The sequence below is a fragment of the Temnothorax nylanderi genome, unplaced genomic scaffold (assembly GCF_030848795.1).
Source record: "Temnothorax nylanderi isolate EJ_2023f unplaced genomic scaffold, tnyl_v1.0 TNYL_tig0119_pilon, whole genome shotgun sequence".
NCBI lineage: Eukaryota > Metazoa > Arthropoda > Insecta > Hymenoptera > Formicidae > Temnothorax > Temnothorax nylanderi.
In genome coordinates, this window is record NW_027249181.1 from 411,393 (window position 1) to 429,461 (window position 18,069).

Below are 18,069 nucleotides of genomic sequence, written 5' to 3' on the forward strand. Positions count from 1 at the left end.
TACTTCTCGTCTATCCCAAGCGGTATCTCCAAGTTCATTGTCAATAGCCCGGCGCGGCCGCTGCGCGTGACGCCCGGATTGCATCTCGAAAATCGTGATCCTCGGGAGACCGAGCTGAAATGCATTGTAACAAAGTACTACGTTTCGTTGCGCGCAAACTTCTATTTCGCATCCCATTAAATAAATGGGTATAATCGTAGCGAGATGAAATAAAATTCACAGTTTATTCTCGCAAGAGAAACTTCAAGAAATTCATCTCAATTTAATTTTTCCGGTTTAATATTAACTTTTCTTAAGTTTCTAAAAAGGTGAGCTGAAACTAATGTTCTTTGCTTTGGTCTTTTCAAGTCACTCTTAAAAATTAAATAATAAAGTTTCATTAAACTGACTATTGCTTGATCGTGCAATACCGTGTAATGAATAAAGGATTAACATTTCAAAATCGTACGCGAAGTAAACGTAGAAGATGAATTATGGTCAAGTAAATTAATCGTATCTGAGGAATATCACCCAGAGCAGAATTCCTTTGTGCTGACTTTAACAGCCACCCTCGTCAACGTCCGACAAACCTTCTGCCACCTTCTGCCGGGTGACCGAAACTCGTAACGCGAAATTCGCCTTGAAACTCAATACCCGGACTTAAATGTTGAACAACGTGATGAGGCCCTAAATGGAAATTTATTGGCGCGTGATCGCGCGGGTCTAACGCACGTCGTCCCGCGTGAACTCACGCACGCTCTCGGGCGTCCGATGAATAACGAATATCGTTTTTCGAATGCGCGTTCTGTTCCATTTCCATGCCGGATTTACCGGCCGAAGGGATTACCAATCACGCGGCCGTGCCCACTCCTTTCTTAATCTTCGTTCCACGACCTTCGTTCTCGTTCCCTCGGTCCTTCGCCCGCCGCGGTTTCGATGTCATCGAGGATTCGGCCACGGTGAAATTGCGATATGGCAGTTTGAAGCTATTGAGGTGGCAAAATTATACGACCAGTGGCGTAACTATAGCATATTTTAAAAGAAATGTGACTTTGTGCGAGACCCTTATAGGCATTAGCAAAACGCTATACAATTGTATATTCTTACGATTTTAGAAAATTAAATGTCAAGATGAATTAAACATTTCGATCGAACCATTAAAAATAGTAGAATTAGAAAGTAGACATTCAAGATATTAATTTCTTCTCAAGTTCTGCATATTTTAATCCTTATTGGAAATTATCATAGCAAAGGTGCGATGACTGGTACGAGAGATGCATCATATTATCTCTTTCTCTACTTCTCTCTTTTTCTCGCTCTTGGATATCTAGAGATTTATTTATCCTTTCGTTACATCTCCGCTTCTCTACTCCCATTGTTATGCCGTCCGAATCTTTATTCTCGATTCTTTCCTCTTCTTTTCTTCCATTGTTCTTTTTTTTTATTACGCGAGCAACATCGCGTCCGGAATGCCAATGGTCGTACGGCGACTTTGTGAGTTATCGTTCCGCTCAAAGGCAGAGTTACGATCGGGAATGTGTTATCGGCATTGAACGACACGCGCTACAAAAATGATGTAAAAACAAAAAGATGACGCGCCGCCGCGCGCCGTGACCATACAAATCGACAAATTATAATATTCTAGGAATACCAGTTTCAACTAACGGTTTTAATCTGAAGCATGCACAAGTTATGTTTAACAAGTTTCCAAGTGTGGAAGATTAAAAAATCAAAATCGATGGTTAATTAAGTAGCAGGGAATTGATATCTTGTCTAATAAACGGCTAAACGGTAATAAAATGTAAAGTATATTAATTAATTAATTACCGATGCTTGGGTGAGAATTACAAGCGTTGATATATCCGCGAGTTTCCTCTTGTCCCAACGATCGACTGCCCATCATCACGCGCCACTGCAGAGCGCGCGGCGCCACACCTCGTGAAGCTTCACAGGACACGAGCGCGCCATCAGATATAAAATCGCCACGCTCCGCGAGCACGGATCCCGGATTCTTTTCTGCCCATCTCGCCGTACGCTCCCGCAATTTGTTAAGCCGTGAATGCTCGCGATACAGTCGCCGCGCTCACCTTGAAAGTTATTTCCTTCGTCCGCGGCGATTATATACAGGAAGTATCATTTTATAACTTCAGATCTTCATTTTCTCGCAATCTGGATTAATTCTGTCCTCGATGTAATTAAAGGCTTTAATTTGAAATTGTATTATAATATGAAACATTAGTACGTATTTTATTTGTAGATATGTAAGGTATATTAAGTAAAGATATATAATCTATAAATATGTGTATAAGGCATCGCATAACGAAAAACGAAAATGTATAGGAACATTTTAGATGGTATCCCCCAGCAAGTTTAGGATTGAAACAGGGCGTTTTGCTCAGGCTCTGGCAGATCCGCCTCATTCCCCAACTTCTTCTTCATCCTCATGCCGTAGTTATCCATTACACGCGCCGCTTCCGTAGTAACGCGATCGCGGAGATGCGTTCAAGGAACTAAGCTCCAACGAAGACACGGTCGCGCGATTACGTGCCAATGGCGATACAAGGCGTTTGCTGTGCACGAGCCGCCATGCGAACGGAGATCTTGTCGTTGCAAGCGTTAGCCTCGTTTCATGAGTCCCGATCGCTTGTTCATTTTTTTCTTCTAGCTGCCGCTTCGTCGCCGACACGAGAGTCGGCCACCTCGGCGAACCGTTTGTCAGCGCGATCAGTCGCGACGGCCGAACAAGTATGATCAGATGGCGATCGCTTAGACCAATGCGAATTGTCGTCGTGGTTGATTAATAGCGCGTGCCTGGTGTTTGTTTTGCGTGTAGCGCGTGTATTATTCTGCCTTCTCAACTTTAAATGAAGAGATTCCTTTCGCCACGTTTTAATATCAATATATGTACTTTCCGGTATAGAAATATGTTTACCTTCAACGTAACACAAACCTCATAAAAGAGATAAAATAGTTATATATTTCAGTGAGAGAAAAGTTGGAGAATGTCTAGGGTTATCCGCCACTCTAATAATAGTCCGCGTCAGTATCTCCTGCATATCGCCCACCCACCAGACCATTCGACATGAGGATAAAATCATCGGGGAAGTAGAAGGCTCTGAATCTCTGAACGGGGTAGGGAGAGATCGAGGGGAAGGACGCCGCGAGTTCTCGTCTTTTCTTCGCGGTTAATGCAAGTCGAAGTATTCCGAGTCGCGAGCGCGAACACGACCCGACAAAGCCGGCTCTGTTCGAGCTCTCGTTCGCCTCTCGTCGTTTCTTCCTCTTCGTTTTCTTTCGAACGAACTCTCGCGTTGCTCGAGGCCTATGCGATATCGCGACAGAGAAAGCGCACTTGACGCCACTTGAATCGCTTGCCCGAGCTTTGAACCCGTGCTCTACGTGAGCAGCCGACTTTCTGCATAAGCTCCGTAAGATCAGAGACGCAAAATCTGTAAATAGATTCTAGATTGAGGTTCTGGTTTCACTAAACTAAAAAAATAAAAAACTGCGGAACTTTGATCTCGAACTTTTTTCACAGAGAACCGCGAGTTGTAAGAGAGCAAATGATCGTTATAATAAGAAGCGAATTAATTAAAATAAATGTAATTTATTTTGCTTTATCTTAAATTTTTTTAAAAGACTTTTTCTTAGAAATAAATATAATATATTTAGAATTCTATTTATGCCTTTATATGAAACAAGTTATACATATTAATATATAATGAATTTATCAAAGATTATATCTTTGAGAGCGTTGACTTAATAAATCAACGTATTTACCGCAGTGTCCGCAGTTTATTGTTGCAAGAAATTAATTATTGCTTTTTCACATTAGAATTCGTCGCTATAATTTAATCTCGTATTTAATATTACTTTTTAAATAACATTACATCACAGTTACATATGTTTCGAATATATTTGACTATTTTTCCCATTTTCTATCTTACTAACATGTCTACTTTTTGATTTATTTTCTAACTAGTTAATTTCATCATTTCTCATATATTATTGCGAAATAATACTATAGAATAGATCTATAAACATTTCTATACTTATAATAATTCAATTAGGTAATACGAGAAATGTTATCCATTTGATCGTATTACGCTATTACGTATGGAAATGGCACTGTTGACTACAATTTATTTAGATTGTAATAGGTCTCTGAATTTATTGAAATAACAGGTGCTTATAGTACCGCAGAACTATTTGGCTCGTTTCGAACTCATTAAAACGGACTGGCCCCGTCGTATGCATTTATCACGAATTGCACTAGACCGCACAGTGTTATATAGATATTACGCCCATTGAACATGCGCAATGCTGAAATTACACGTTACATGATATATCGCACGATCCATTGAATCTATTATGAAATATAGTTATCCACAATCCACTCGCGGCAAAGTGGATTATTCGTGATGTGATCCTAAATCAGCTCGCTTGTTAAACCAAATCTTGTCCTACTGTTTCATCTACGTACATTTCATTCGTGTGTATCGCACAAGCAAACTTGTCTTAATCATAGAATGAAAAATGCATGTGCGAATTTAAGTTGCATGATGGATAATTCGTTTAGACATATACGAGTTTTATCAAACAAAGTAAAGCTACTTGCTTAATTAAATCACGAACAAAATAATGCAAGGAAAAGCAAATATCTGACTAAACTGATTATAAAACTTTAGTTGTTATAGAAATGTCAGTCAGCTCTATAAGCTTTTGTTTCATTTAAATTTCGCCATAAAAGTAAGGTAAATTAGCTATAAATTAAATAAATTAATATAACATAGAAAAATAAATATTAAAAATGTAATTTCTAATTATATTTAAGAAATAAATAAAGTTATTGAAGTTATATTCAAGTTAATAAAGTTTGTTAAGGATAAGACAATGATGAAGGGAAAAAGGACACTCTCTCTCGATGGAAGATGAAATCTTCTTTAAGGGATTTTAAAAGCTGCAGAAGTCGTAGAGAGTTTTAGAAGACGGGCAAAGTCATGATGTTTATAAGATCCCATCAATTCCTTTCAATTTGCGAAGATTAAAGATCAATTAGATCTTTAATCTGTTTGAGCAATGACGGTGCTTTATTTTAATGAAGTCAGAGGTCCTTGGATATTAATGAATCTGGCAATTAGTTAGCAAGATCTATGCATAATCGTTACTAAATTCAACAGCAGTGCATATTATTACATCTATACTCTACGTCATTATTCTTTTTTTATATTTTCTTACGATATTGCCGGAAAGCACCGTATATCCGGTAATTAATTAACGAATTAGATGTGTTATTATTAAGGAAGTTATAATAATTAAATTACTATTGGAAGACTGCTGTTGATCGATGCCTGCTGGGAGATCGATCATTGGTTTTAAATAGCCGTTTTATCTCGACTCGCACACTTCGATCGGATTGCGGAATGTTTTCTGCGCAATAGTCACGAGTAACTGATAATTAATACAACCATGATTATTGCTTTTCTAATACGTACTCGCCGAATAATGCGTTTGACTTTCGAGAACTCATGAAATTGAACTCGTTGAAACCGATGAGAGAAAGGTGACGTGGGAAATATTTGCAGAATTATAAAATTTACAATTAAAAATAATGTTATAGATCTTCTCGAGTCTTTGACAAATTCTTACGAGCAATAATTATAGATTATTTCATATTTTTACTTGTATTTCTTAAATATACTAATATAATAAATATTATATAATAAATATATTAAATAAAATGTAATAGAAAATAATATGAGTCGCAAATGAAAATATTATGTAATAAATTTATGTTTGAAACAGATGTATATACAATTTCCAAAAAATTTATTCCGAAGTGTACGTAACATTTATTCACATTGTACAAATCACTTTTATGCCGACGAAAAGTGCGTGCAATATCACAATTTATCATTATATATGAGAATAAATTAGCTAGAGAGTAAATTCATTAAACGCTGTAGATGAAAGTTCACTGTCACTCGGCGAATAATGATACAAAGGAGAAGCGCACGTTTTTATTGATAAAAAGAATAAGCACGTGATGTTATTTACGATGACAATGAGTGAAGAAAGTATCGCGACGTATATAATGTCCAATAAAAAGATCCTTCTTCCGAGACCGCGCGTGAAGTCCATATGATATTATAATAATTCATGGCGTGTGTGTTTCTTTTCACGATGCTAATAAATGTGATAATTACGAAATATTGCATCTCTCTCGGTAAATAGCTCGAGGCACTGCATACAGCAGTCTCTCTCGCCCGGCGCGTGGAACTTTTGAGAGGGATTATAACAAGAGAATGTCCTTAACACACAGCAACGGGATGTGGTACGAATTTCATTCAAGGATCTGTTTCGAGCAACGCGTTTTTCTCGCGTCTCAATTACGTGACTCGTTAAAAAACGTTTTATTACTGCGTTGCACGTGCGATGATTAAACTCGCTGAATATCCGCGCGAGAGAAAACGCGCGTGTGCGTAGGTATAAGTGCACGCATTCGCGAGTCTTTCGCGGACCATAACGAAGCTGCGCTCGTACATTGCGATGAAATATCTTCTCTTTCACTCCTTTTTGTGAAATATGAGTTCCTCTAGAGAATAATGTGAATCCATTATGTAGCCTTCCTTAAAGCATTATGTATTTTAAATCCGTATCTATACAGTAGAATGCCTTTACTTTAAGAGAATCCATTCCTACGTAGATTTTCAAACTATCTGCATGTATGTACGCAATTGTTCATTCGTGCTTCACGGAGCGCGACTCGCCAGCATACCGGTAACTCGGTATTCAAATTCGCTTTTTTCTCCGCGGGGATTCGCTCGAACGTGGGTGAAAAGACGAGGTATTTCTCGAGGAGGGAGGACCACGTGCATCGCATGTCCGTAATCGGCGGCCGCGCTTCTTCGCGGAAGATGCGGTGCGCCTCAAGCGCTTATTTGCGCATAACTTCGCGAACTAAGTCTCCCCTGATAGAGTGCTGCGCACCGGCATAAGTACTGTTAACAGGTTGACTGTCGTACCGGAGTCATAGAGGCGAGCGTTCCCGCCGGCAGCGTATCCGGGGATAAACGCGATCCTAATGAATGGCTGTTCTGTTTTCTCAATTTATGCACCGGCCGTCCGCTCGAGAGCCTTCTCCCATCTGGCGGCCGCAGAAAAGCCACACATGAGAATGATTATAATTGCCGCGAAGCGCGCACGGTCGAGAGATTCTCGGAGCAGTGATTAAGTGGAGCTGATCCTTGATTTGTTATGTGATTAATCGTACGAGCTTGTTGCGAGGCGGTAGTATTGCAAACGCGCGCTGACGTTTTATTCTACGAAAAGTTCGTTATGTCAGCAATAATGTTATTGTTCCACAAATTTCTGATTCATTTAGATCCTTTTGATGTTAAAGACCTTTTTATCTGTTTTCTTGTGTCAAGTGTGACACTGATGTTAATCCAGTATTGATATTGTAAATTCCTTTTCATATAAAATAGGATATTAAATAACAACAGGCTAATAAAATCATTTACATTCAAATATTTAATTTGATATATTAAAAATTATAAATATTTGAATAATATAAAAGCTATGTTATAGATAAATTCATATTTAATGGTTCATCACGATATGTCCAGGACTTGAGTCAAGATTTGAAGTCTGCGACCTCATTTTAAGCACGAGGCGTTTCTTCCTCGATTACTTTGAACAGACTCCTCATTTATAATGCTGTGTTTTAACGAGGTTAATCGCTCGGAAGGTTCTCGCGACTAATTGATCGGTACCGAGGAAAAAGTCGGTCGCAAAAAGCACGAAATGGCGTCGTAGTCGATGATGCTTCCTTTCTTGATCACCCGAAACGATCATCGCAATAATTGGAGCCTCCTCTTTCTGTGTTTCAGAGCGACTTCGAACCCCAGTGTCACGTGTTCCGCACCAAGCAATTGCGCAAACCTCGACCATGTCATTTATGCCACCAGGCGGTGATCAAGCAAGCTTCCTGCTGCAGAGGTAAGTCGATAACATCATTCCCTTCAGGGCAATGAAATGGGTAACAGCTGGCTCTCTCGTCGGTAGTACTTTCGAATCAATCGTTGATACGGAAGCTCCGGAGAGTGCCGGTTTTAAAGCAAGCCCGCTGCGGGGATGAAACTCGACATTTTTCTTTTTATTATTATTATTAGCGTTATTACTGGTATTACGTTTCATTGCCCTGAATCCAGATTACATGAGATGATTATTACGATTAATGCAGAGATGCACCCTCGATCGTACACTCGTTTGCGTATGCGCGTGAAAACTGGGTCGGACTGATCATGGGCATTCGTATCTATTAGTGAGCAATTAGCGTGATTGTAAGTATAACGTGCCGCGTGGATCGAAGAAGCGATTATAATGCTTAGAATAATGATGATTTTAATAACTTGCAACGTGTGCTAATGAGCAAACAAAACTTTGTTCGGAATTACTTGCCGTCTAATTAAAGTTTATTTATAAATCTAATTAAATCATTTAAATTAATAACATCGATAAATCTATAATCATCATGTTACCTATTTGAATTTTGTTTCATTTCAGTGTGCAAGTACATCTGCCACAAGTCATGCGAGGACAAGGTACGTGATTTTATTTATGGGTATTCTTTTCAATAGGGTATTCTTTTCCGTTTGTGTTCGGGGCTTCTCCGGTATGACAAATACGCGCGAGCGTTCCGCAAACGCAAACGCGGCGATTAGTCTGTCGTGAATATGTCACTTCTCCTAAGCGCGACATTCGTAATCAAGACGCTCCTTCTTGGAAGGTTTATGACAGACTGGAGCAAAGAGCACACACACTTCCACGTACACGAAGATCCCCTCTTCCACCCAGCCGCGCTCTTCCGCGTACTTCTTGGTACTTAAACAAACCCTTCGGGAGATGCGCTGAGCCGAGGTTTAACTTGATAGCGATTACGTGCATCTGTTTTCAATTTCTGTCACGCGTGAACAAGAAAAACATTTTTAGGAATGTTGATTTCAGTCCACAAAAATTCGCATATGTAATTTTTTCCACTTCGGCGTTATATAGCGATCACTCACAAAAAGATGACGTAACTACATAATTTTATTTATATAATTTATAATAAGATAATGCATATAATATAGAAATACCTTTAAATATATTTGCAAAAATCTAAGATAATAAGTAGGCTGTAACAAGCATCGAGAGATTTTATATCTCTGTTAATGTCGCATAATTTCGCGGTCGTTATTACCTACTTTTCTCGCAGTAATAATCATCCTTCTCACGGCCTAGGGGTCGATGGCGCGATAACAAAATAACGCGGATTAATGAGTAGCTTCCACCGTTCTCCAGTATTCTCCACCCATGGCGCACGTTAAATCTCCGCCGCGCGCTTTAATCCAAAACGCACGTCGATATCTTAACTGATGAGAGATTCTCGGTTCTCCGAACGGTTCTTCGCTCTGATGTCTCGATGACCGGGCGGGCGTGTGTGCACGCCGGTTCCATGCGTATGTATTGGCGCGTGCATGTGCGCTCCTTACGTGAAATGCTGTGTGGGTTCAGTCACCGCGCGGGCAGGGCACGAGCCTTACTTACCTTACCTTTCTCGTATCTCCAAGTACTCCTATGTCACGCTCGCGCATGAGGAGAGGAGCCGAACGTACATATACGCGCGTCTCCAGCACGCGCTTGTATCGTATCTGACGCTCGTAAGTGTCGACGGGAGAATGAACGTTGCCGGACATGGAGAGGAACGTGCGTCAGACACGAGAGGTGCATGCCGAGAGTGCAGGCAGAAGAGCACGACTTCCTCCGGTAAAACCGGCGGATGCGGTCGTTCCGCTTTGATGCGGCACACTCTTCGCCGGAAAGGGATTAATCCTGTCGTTACCTTAGGACCGCCGGAGTAAGCGTCCAGGAAGCGTAATCCTTGGCTTACGCGAACGTCCTTAGACCGCTTAACACAAGGGTGGTTACCCATTGGACTGGCAAAAACTTGTTAAACGTTATTAGCATCATTTCCGCCCGGTTGGTTTGTGACTTTGCGTTTAAAATTTCAATTTAACTTATGTGTTATTGTGATAATCTGTAGGATAACATTTGTTAATAGTATAAATTAATCCAATAATAATAAGTAAAAAAAATTGGATCTTCATGAATCTTACAATTTAATATAGAAAATGCCATCTTTGGTTGGGCTGGATCTTGGTAGCTAAATTTTGTTTATAGTGCTTAATACCTTTTCCAACTTAGCAAACTGCGCGCCAATTATTTGTCGGTCTTGAAACACAAATTAATCCATCCTAAAAACTTCAACACAAAAAGTTAATTGAATGAGAACACGTTTGCTGTTGTAACAAGTTTGTTAGGAAGAAAATTATATTGAATATAAGCGACATTTCTCTGAAATATCACGCTGCTCCGAAACACCCGCTATTGCCTGTTTAAAATTACGGCGAAATTAATGATAGCGATCGAGTAACATTTCGTGCTAGAAAAATGTCAGAGGGCCATAAACGGGTTCGTGGTAATTGCCAAGGTCGTCGCAAGTATCATCGATTGATCGGCGAGTCCGGCGGCATCCGGTCTTTCGACATGATTACAAACGTACGATCATTAGTAACGCGGACTCATTACGCTTACGAGCGGCAGACGATCGTCATTGCTCTCTTCTCTTCGATGAAAAACTCCATAATTGCTCACCGGCCGTGTTGTAAAAATACTACATCATATCCGCCACAGAGCGATGGTTACAGAGAAATGAAAAAGATTAGAGAGCAAACGGTTGCAAAAACAAAGACAGTTGGATGAGTAAGAGTTATTATAACATAATAAACACGAAAGCTTTATTTATTAAACGTGGTAAATATCAAATTACAATTATTCAAGTAATTCCATAATTAATTCGAATTTCGAGCGTTAACTGCATTATAATTCCAGATCCTATATTAATATCCACATTCAATAGCTAATTAATAAACTTTTAATGCATCGTGACATAATATAATGTCAAATGAAGCAACGGTACTCTCTTCTACGCCACTGGCGTAAGCGTGCACATTCGTTAGAAGCGCGAGAGCTCGTATACGAGGCTTATACAAGCCGACACGCGTGAGGTCCTTCTATCGGTATACGCGGTGTCTTAAGTTCAAGGCGACGAGAGACGTGGTACGGTCTTTACGGTATGGATATCCCGCGCGTCCGAGAATCTCGGGGACGCGTGTGGCGAATTATATCACAACCAACGCGTAGGTGGAGAAGAGGTCGACGAAAGCAACAATACCGCGAAGAGACGAGCCGCGGTTCTGCCCCCTGGGCCAATGTAGCTCCTGGAAGGAACCGAAACCTGCTTCGAATTTCAAAACGCATGGCGAAAACGTGACGCACATGGAATTCCGGCGCGGCGGTTTTTATCTTCTCATACAAGCACATCATATTGGACGCGCTCATCCGGTGTGGGAAAACTCTTTTTTTTTTCACGGGGAAACGGTGTTTATATTTCAGCACAATTTGGAATCGCTATTTAAGGCAACGCGTTCGATTTTCTGCTCCGTCGCAGATAAGCGCGCCTAATCGCCGCGGATTATGGTAGCGGTGTAAACGAATAACGATCGCGTGCCGGGTATATTCAGCATATTGCTCGACCGTGACGCGGTGTTCTTCACACTTCAGCACTTCGTTTACAAGAACAAGAAACGTAATGGCCGGAAAATATTAATAAACTCGAACGAAATTGACGTTGGTGTAGACTGTAGACGATGCTCGGCTAGTGATAAAACACGAAACGGCCGGCACCTAGTATTCTAACGATATTTACCGACTTCAAACTCCGGAACGGACATTTCGATTAATTTAGCGATTAATTTTAAGTTTAAAGGATCAGAGCTGAAATTGCAATTTTCTTAAACGACTTCTCGCTTTCAGAACTTTTAGCAGACAGTGTACTCGCGTAGAGTAGAGGCTGGTATGCCACAATGGTATCGCGAGAGATATGGCGCGCTCCTCCCTCGCGGGTGTATCTCTCGCGAGTATTGATATCATCGTAACTCGGCCGTTCCTCCTGGAATTCCAGATAGAGCGAGTTGAGAGCCGCTGGCCGGTGGAACGAGCTAACGAACGACATCACTCGTCGGATATGGAGAACCGGAGGTTTCCTTCGAGATCGAAGGTCACATGATTCTCGCCACGTCTCCCTGCGCGAACCACCTTTTTCTTCACCCGCCCAATACTCCCTCTCTTTTTTTATCGGCCCCGAAATCTCCGCACACCTCCAGGCTACTTCGCCTGCATACGAAGTCATCCTTGATGATTGCCACGTCCCGTATATTTTTCCGAAATATCGAGATATCTCATGCCCGAGATTCATCCCCGGCTTACTGATATCAAATAGGAGGGTTCTTATTCATGACCGACTGGAAATTGATCACTTTAATCCTACTTTGGAGCTTTAGGATACAAAGATTTCAAGTACTTACAAAAAAATGGCATATGTTAGGAAATCAGATATTAATCGAAAGGTCAACTGTGACTTATTGATCCTATAATTTCAGAATGTGCTCCATACTTTCCTAATAATAACAGATAATTGCTAGTAAATAACGTAATACGTATTTAACAATCTATTCGCTGAGCATCAGTATAATGATCGTCATAACTTGCTCGACAGAGAGTTTCCAATAAATCATAGAGGTATCGGAAGCTCGTGCGAATAATCGAGGCATCATCACCCGTAACCGTAAACCCGCGATACGTATACGTTCTTGTTCTCCATTCCGCTGGCGAGCTGGTAGCCAGCCGATGCTCTCCTCGTAGGCAAGCCCTTTTTAGTGCCCTGAACCTCGCCGTGGCTTTTCTCCAACGCGGTACATCGTCCGGTCCGGCGTTGTAAACCGCGTCAAGTACCAAACCGGCAACGGCTACCTTACCTGGCGGGGTACTAGCGGTGTGTACCAGGCTCGGTCTTCCAGGATTGTAAACAGGCGGCAAGAACCGGGGAAACCAGACGGTAGGCAATGTCGTAGACCCCTCCTCCACGACATCTCGGTATCTCCCCTCTCGCCTGCTGACCCCCTAGGCCTGTATCTTGGCGCGCATAGTAGTACAGCGATGCAGCTGCAGCTGCACTGATATTAACCCGAGCGCCGAGGTTCTCCTATACGACGAGTGTGAGACCAGGTATAACGTAATGGCGGTCGGTCGCAGCACTCTCAATCGGGAGAAGCTCGGTGACTGCGGGAAGGTGGAGGGCTGGTTCGTGTAAACGCGTGGTCACGTGGAGACCTCCGCGGGGTAGAAGCACACGAAGAGGGGTGTATGGGGGAGGGGGGGGGGGAAGAAGGATCAGATCGTGCTCGGTAAGGCGCCTGTATGTGATGTTCGTTTACTTTGACGGGGTAGGAGGCCGGATTATCGGCTTTGTGGCGAGATCGATTTGCCCTTTGAGACTGAACCCTTCCGCGTTGAGGAGCTGCTATGACTCCGCTAGACGCTTTGAGATGTTATTGGTTAAGTGATTTCAGGAAATTACGGGCAATCACCTGCTATAATATATAATGAGGGTGGAATGTAAAAGGTAGTAAAATCTCTCTCATTAATTTTTGATAATTTTATTACTAGATAACGATATTAAAAGTTATTCTCGAGAGATTAAAGCCTTATTCATTAGATGCTTTTCTCCGTTATGTTTTGATAGTTACCGTAGAAAATTATACAATCCTTCGCGAGGAAAAGCCGACCCGAGTTAATCATCTTACTACATGAACTTTAACCGCTTGCACGCATAAAATGCTTCGTCTCCGTCGTCCACTCGTACGATCGCCGCAACGACGTATAATTAGCGTAATCACGCGTTCGACGAAAGGGCAATTATTATGATTCAGCGCAAACAACGAATTATATAAGCGCGGACGCGTTAAGTTAAACGATCGTGACATCTCGTCCTCGTTGTCGGACGCGAATTACTCCGAGCTGAATCGTGATCCCGATGCACGCACATGCATCAGCCCAGACGTGCATCGGCCGCACGTTTTCGGATCGCGGAAGGGAAAATGCGATGTGATCGCGTGCGAGGGTTGTAACGGGATTCCGCCGAGTCCCGTGGCGGCTGGGCCGATCGATCGTGGATCGAACGGCGATTGGCAACGAGCGAGATGCGAAAAAATGTCGCAGCGTCTCCCATCGTGACACTCGCTACGCCGCGTGTGTTGCGCGAACAGATTAATGACTGATAACGGTTGCGATCGGCATTCGAGATCGGATTAGGCTGAAAGAAACTACTGCACCTATTGAGAGAATCTGGTCTGGATATATACGGAGCAATTTTTTTCTGATTTGTTCACTTCCAGAACTTAATAATTTAGTTTTATAAATTTGTTGTTGTTAAATGTTATTTCTAATAAAATATGTCATGTTCTAATTATACTTTTAAAATGCGTTTAAAAAGTATTAAAGTGCTTTTAAATTTTTGACATAAAGTAATTTTTCATAATATATGAATTTCTTTTAGATAAGTAAAAACTCACAATTTAGATGAAAATTATTGCTTGCAATATACTTTTTTATTAACATATAGAATAGTTTTAATTTAAAAAAAATGACAGTTTTCTATTCATGTGTAAAATGTTATGAAAAATTTACTTTAATAAAACTATTTTTTTCTTGAAAAATATAAATGCATATAAATTTCTCATTTAGAATCTTCAAAGAATGTTTTATTTACAATTTATATTTAAATGAAATTAAATTCGTTAAGAATGTACGAAGTTTTAGGTTTAGCATCTTCGAAAATTTCACTTCCGGAAACGATCGCTGGTGTCGAACGTTTAGAAATCCTTCTCTTCGGCACGTTTTATGAGATCGGTATGTTAACACAGGCCGCCCGCGCACGGCGCGACGTCGTGTCGTGTACACGAGAGAACGGGTTATTAACTCGCGGCAACGAATTTTCAAGCGGCGTATTTGGTGGGGTGTCTACCTGCAGCGATAGCGATGGACTCCGTGCACGCGCGCCACAGCGCTCTCCAGTCCGCGAAGAGCGCTCCGACGCGAAGGACGTGGGAAAGATCGATTCGCCGTCGCAGCGTGGTTCTCACTTCGGTTTCGGTCCTGCGACGAGACCGGCACACGACCGGCGAGAAACCGGCTCCGAAAAACTGCCGCAGAGATACGGGCATGCCAAAACTCATCCTTGAAACGATCTCACGCGAACGATCCGAGGTGACGAGATGCTGACAAGAGATCCGCTTGACGCTTGCAATTATTCTAATTGTCGGAGCGATGTGAACGTGTCATGAAACAGTGGCGATTCAAAGGATCAAAACATTACGATTTACTGGATATAAACTCTAAGCGCGTTCTGATACCTGGGTGCACTTTTTGGCGAGTGGTCCGTGTCGATCGGGTATATCGAACGGTACAGAGATTCGCGGTGAACGCTGTTGAGAGGGATCGCGGACAGTACTCGAGACAACGGTTCCTCGGCCACTCCGCATTCTTCCGTTCGTAAAGGAGATAAAGTCGCCTTGCGCCGGGCAACCGGTCGTCGTTGCGATCGATCTCTCGTTACCCCCTCGGATCGATGCAAATCTCCGCCGAAGGTCGTCGAACCCGGTGTTAACTTGCGGCGACCTTGGGCTTTTACGATCGAAAATCGAGAGTCCTCGCGGAAACGCGCGCGTACGCGAACGCGTGCCAAGGACGAGAGATGCGCCATTTTCGAGGACCGATGCAGGGAGGTGAACGATCCTCGGAGTGTTTCGCCGCAGACCGGTAATGGGATACCAGAGGTGACGGCAAGATGAACGGTCACGGCTCCACCAATGAGGTACTCGCATTGCGTACGGTTTCTTTCTCTCTTTCTCTCTCCCGTTGTACGTCTCTTGCCGCCTCATTTTTTTTTGTCTCCTTTCCCATCCGCGTGTCTTCTCTCGCCGCGATATATGCTTTAGATATTTAAATCACGGTGTCCGTTCCATTCTTGACTGACGATCTCGAATCGTGGATTAATCCCGCCCCGCTCAAGGTAATCCTCGGGGTTCTTAACAGGCTCCAAAGAAGAGAACACATCCGTAGTGCCTCGTAGATCCTCTTTGATGTTCAGGTTCTCAACGCGTCAGTCTTGATGTTGATCCTTGTACCGATGTGCGATTACAGTTGATAAGGATAGTGGTAATCGCAGTGTGCTGTTATAAAACGAGAACTTTGGCGATGTAAACACATATTTTAAGATTACCTCTTAAATAAATACACGTTAGATAAATACCCCTTCAACAGCACATGAAACATTATAGATCGCATTCATCATATATAAGAATTTGTTATGTATAAAGAAATTGATTATATCTATATTTTATTTGTTTAAATTATATTTATATTATTCGCTGTATGAACATGATTTTTCGAATGCTTTTTAAGTCATTGAATATTGTAGGCAAATTAAAGATTTTCATCTATTGTATTTAGACTCAAAATCAGTTAAATTTGTTATTATTACATAAGCGTATATCTGAGAAATATTATTATATTATTATACTATAGAAATATTATTATACTAAAACCTTTTACTAACAATAATCCATGTTTTACTATGATAGAATCCACAAGAAACGGGATTTCTCGAATAAATGGCAAGTTTGCATTTACATCGGAATAAGGAGGAAACGTTACATCATATCTTTTTCATACCTGTGACAAATTCTTCGTAGCGTCGCCGTTAGATGTGCAAACGCTCTCCGGTAGGGCAAATGTCTGTTATGTATCAAAATGGCGCTCCTTCTTCCCTCGATTTCTCTGTCTTCTCTGTCGACCGCTGCCGTCTTTTCCGCTGCTCCTTCCTTCCCCGGTGCCGTCCGTCGCGATTTCTTCTTGTTGCGTTCTAAATTCGCCGCGCGGCGCATGTATGTATATAGCTCTAGCGAGGAAGAGAAATTCCTGACGTCTCTCCTCGGCGGCGGCGGCGGCGGCGGCGGCTGGGATGCACTCGCGCCGTTTACGCGGGATGCAAGGCCCGATTTCTGCCACAACGATTGTTGCTCAACGCCGCGGCTGAAGAGCTGCACGCGGCGGAACAATTTAGGTTTAAAGTGCTCCAAGAGCTGTCATACGTTGCGCGAGAGGCATTGCGATCTCACCTGGCGAAATAGCAACGTAAATATTCCCGGCATCAATAGTGCCTGAAATTGCGATGGAAGTATTTAGATCGATTCGAGTAGATGGAATTACTCGGATTTATCGGGTGATAAGATTGCGAAATTACAAAGCAATGAACGTCAGAAAGCTACGAGGAACAGATTCTTTGTTTAAAGTTGAAGTTTCAATACGTACTACATCAATTCATTAACTTCTCGTTTGAAGTTTCGTAACTTGATCACAATATGTGCATTAGTTACAAGTAATGAAAACGTGTATGTATAATTTTTTAATTTTTTACAATAGTTTTGCAATTTTAATGCTGCAGATTGTACTTAACGATAGCAAATAGATTTCGCGACATTCTGCTTTATAATTATTCTATTTCTCGCTACATTGTCTATAATTGATATAAATGTCAAGCGCATTAAATGTATTCGTTTTGTCGCGATATTTAGCATAAAGATTACAATCAACTGCGCGTATTATTATCACTACCAGAGAAAAGCATTGATAACATGCAATCTCTCGAGTTTATCTCTGAAATCTACGACGATAAACGACAATTGATACACCGCCATTGTCTTCGGCGGTATGAAGCCAGTGATCTTGATATTTCCGGAGCAATCTCGGAGTAAAGTGTACATCGAATGAGAATCTCGTGCGTGACTACTATCGCGTATATCGCGAACGTTTTATTTTGCCTCGTGCGCTCTGCGAGACCAGAGAACACAGTGTTGCGAGACTGAGCGTAATTTTTACGTGGCGACTCGCAATTCTAGGGAGGTCATGTTTGAATAAGAAACAGGGCAGGGGAGGGGGAAGCGATAAGGCCCATGCTCGATTAGATAACGGGCCGTGACAGGTACGGCACTGTTTGCGCGTCGAAGAGTGCCACTTTTGCATGCGGCGAGCAACGCTGGATTTTCCTTCAACTTGCGCTGCGCGATGTTATATTCCCCGATTTCA

At 41.8% G+C, this 18,069-nt stretch overlaps 1 protein-coding gene across 6 annotated transcripts in view; it reads left to right on the forward strand.

Annotated features, from left to right (window-relative positions):
* Positions 1–18,069, forward strand: part of By (focal adhesion protein tensin) — a 172,951-nt gene that overhangs the window by 55,831 nt on the left and 99,051 nt on the right. For 5 of the 6 annotated variants that reach the window (XM_071713033.1, XM_071713035.1, XM_071713038.1 and 2 more), the window contains exons 2-3: positions 7,872–7,980; positions 8,548–8,585. In XM_071713033.1, coding sequence (XP_071569134.1) covers positions 7,872–7,980; positions 8,548–8,585 — 147 coding nt within the window. Of the gene's footprint in view, positions 1–7,871; positions 7,981–8,547; positions 8,586–15,057; positions 15,797–18,069 lie in introns of those variants that run through there. The other variant, XM_071713040.1, reaches the window with a different exon arrangement.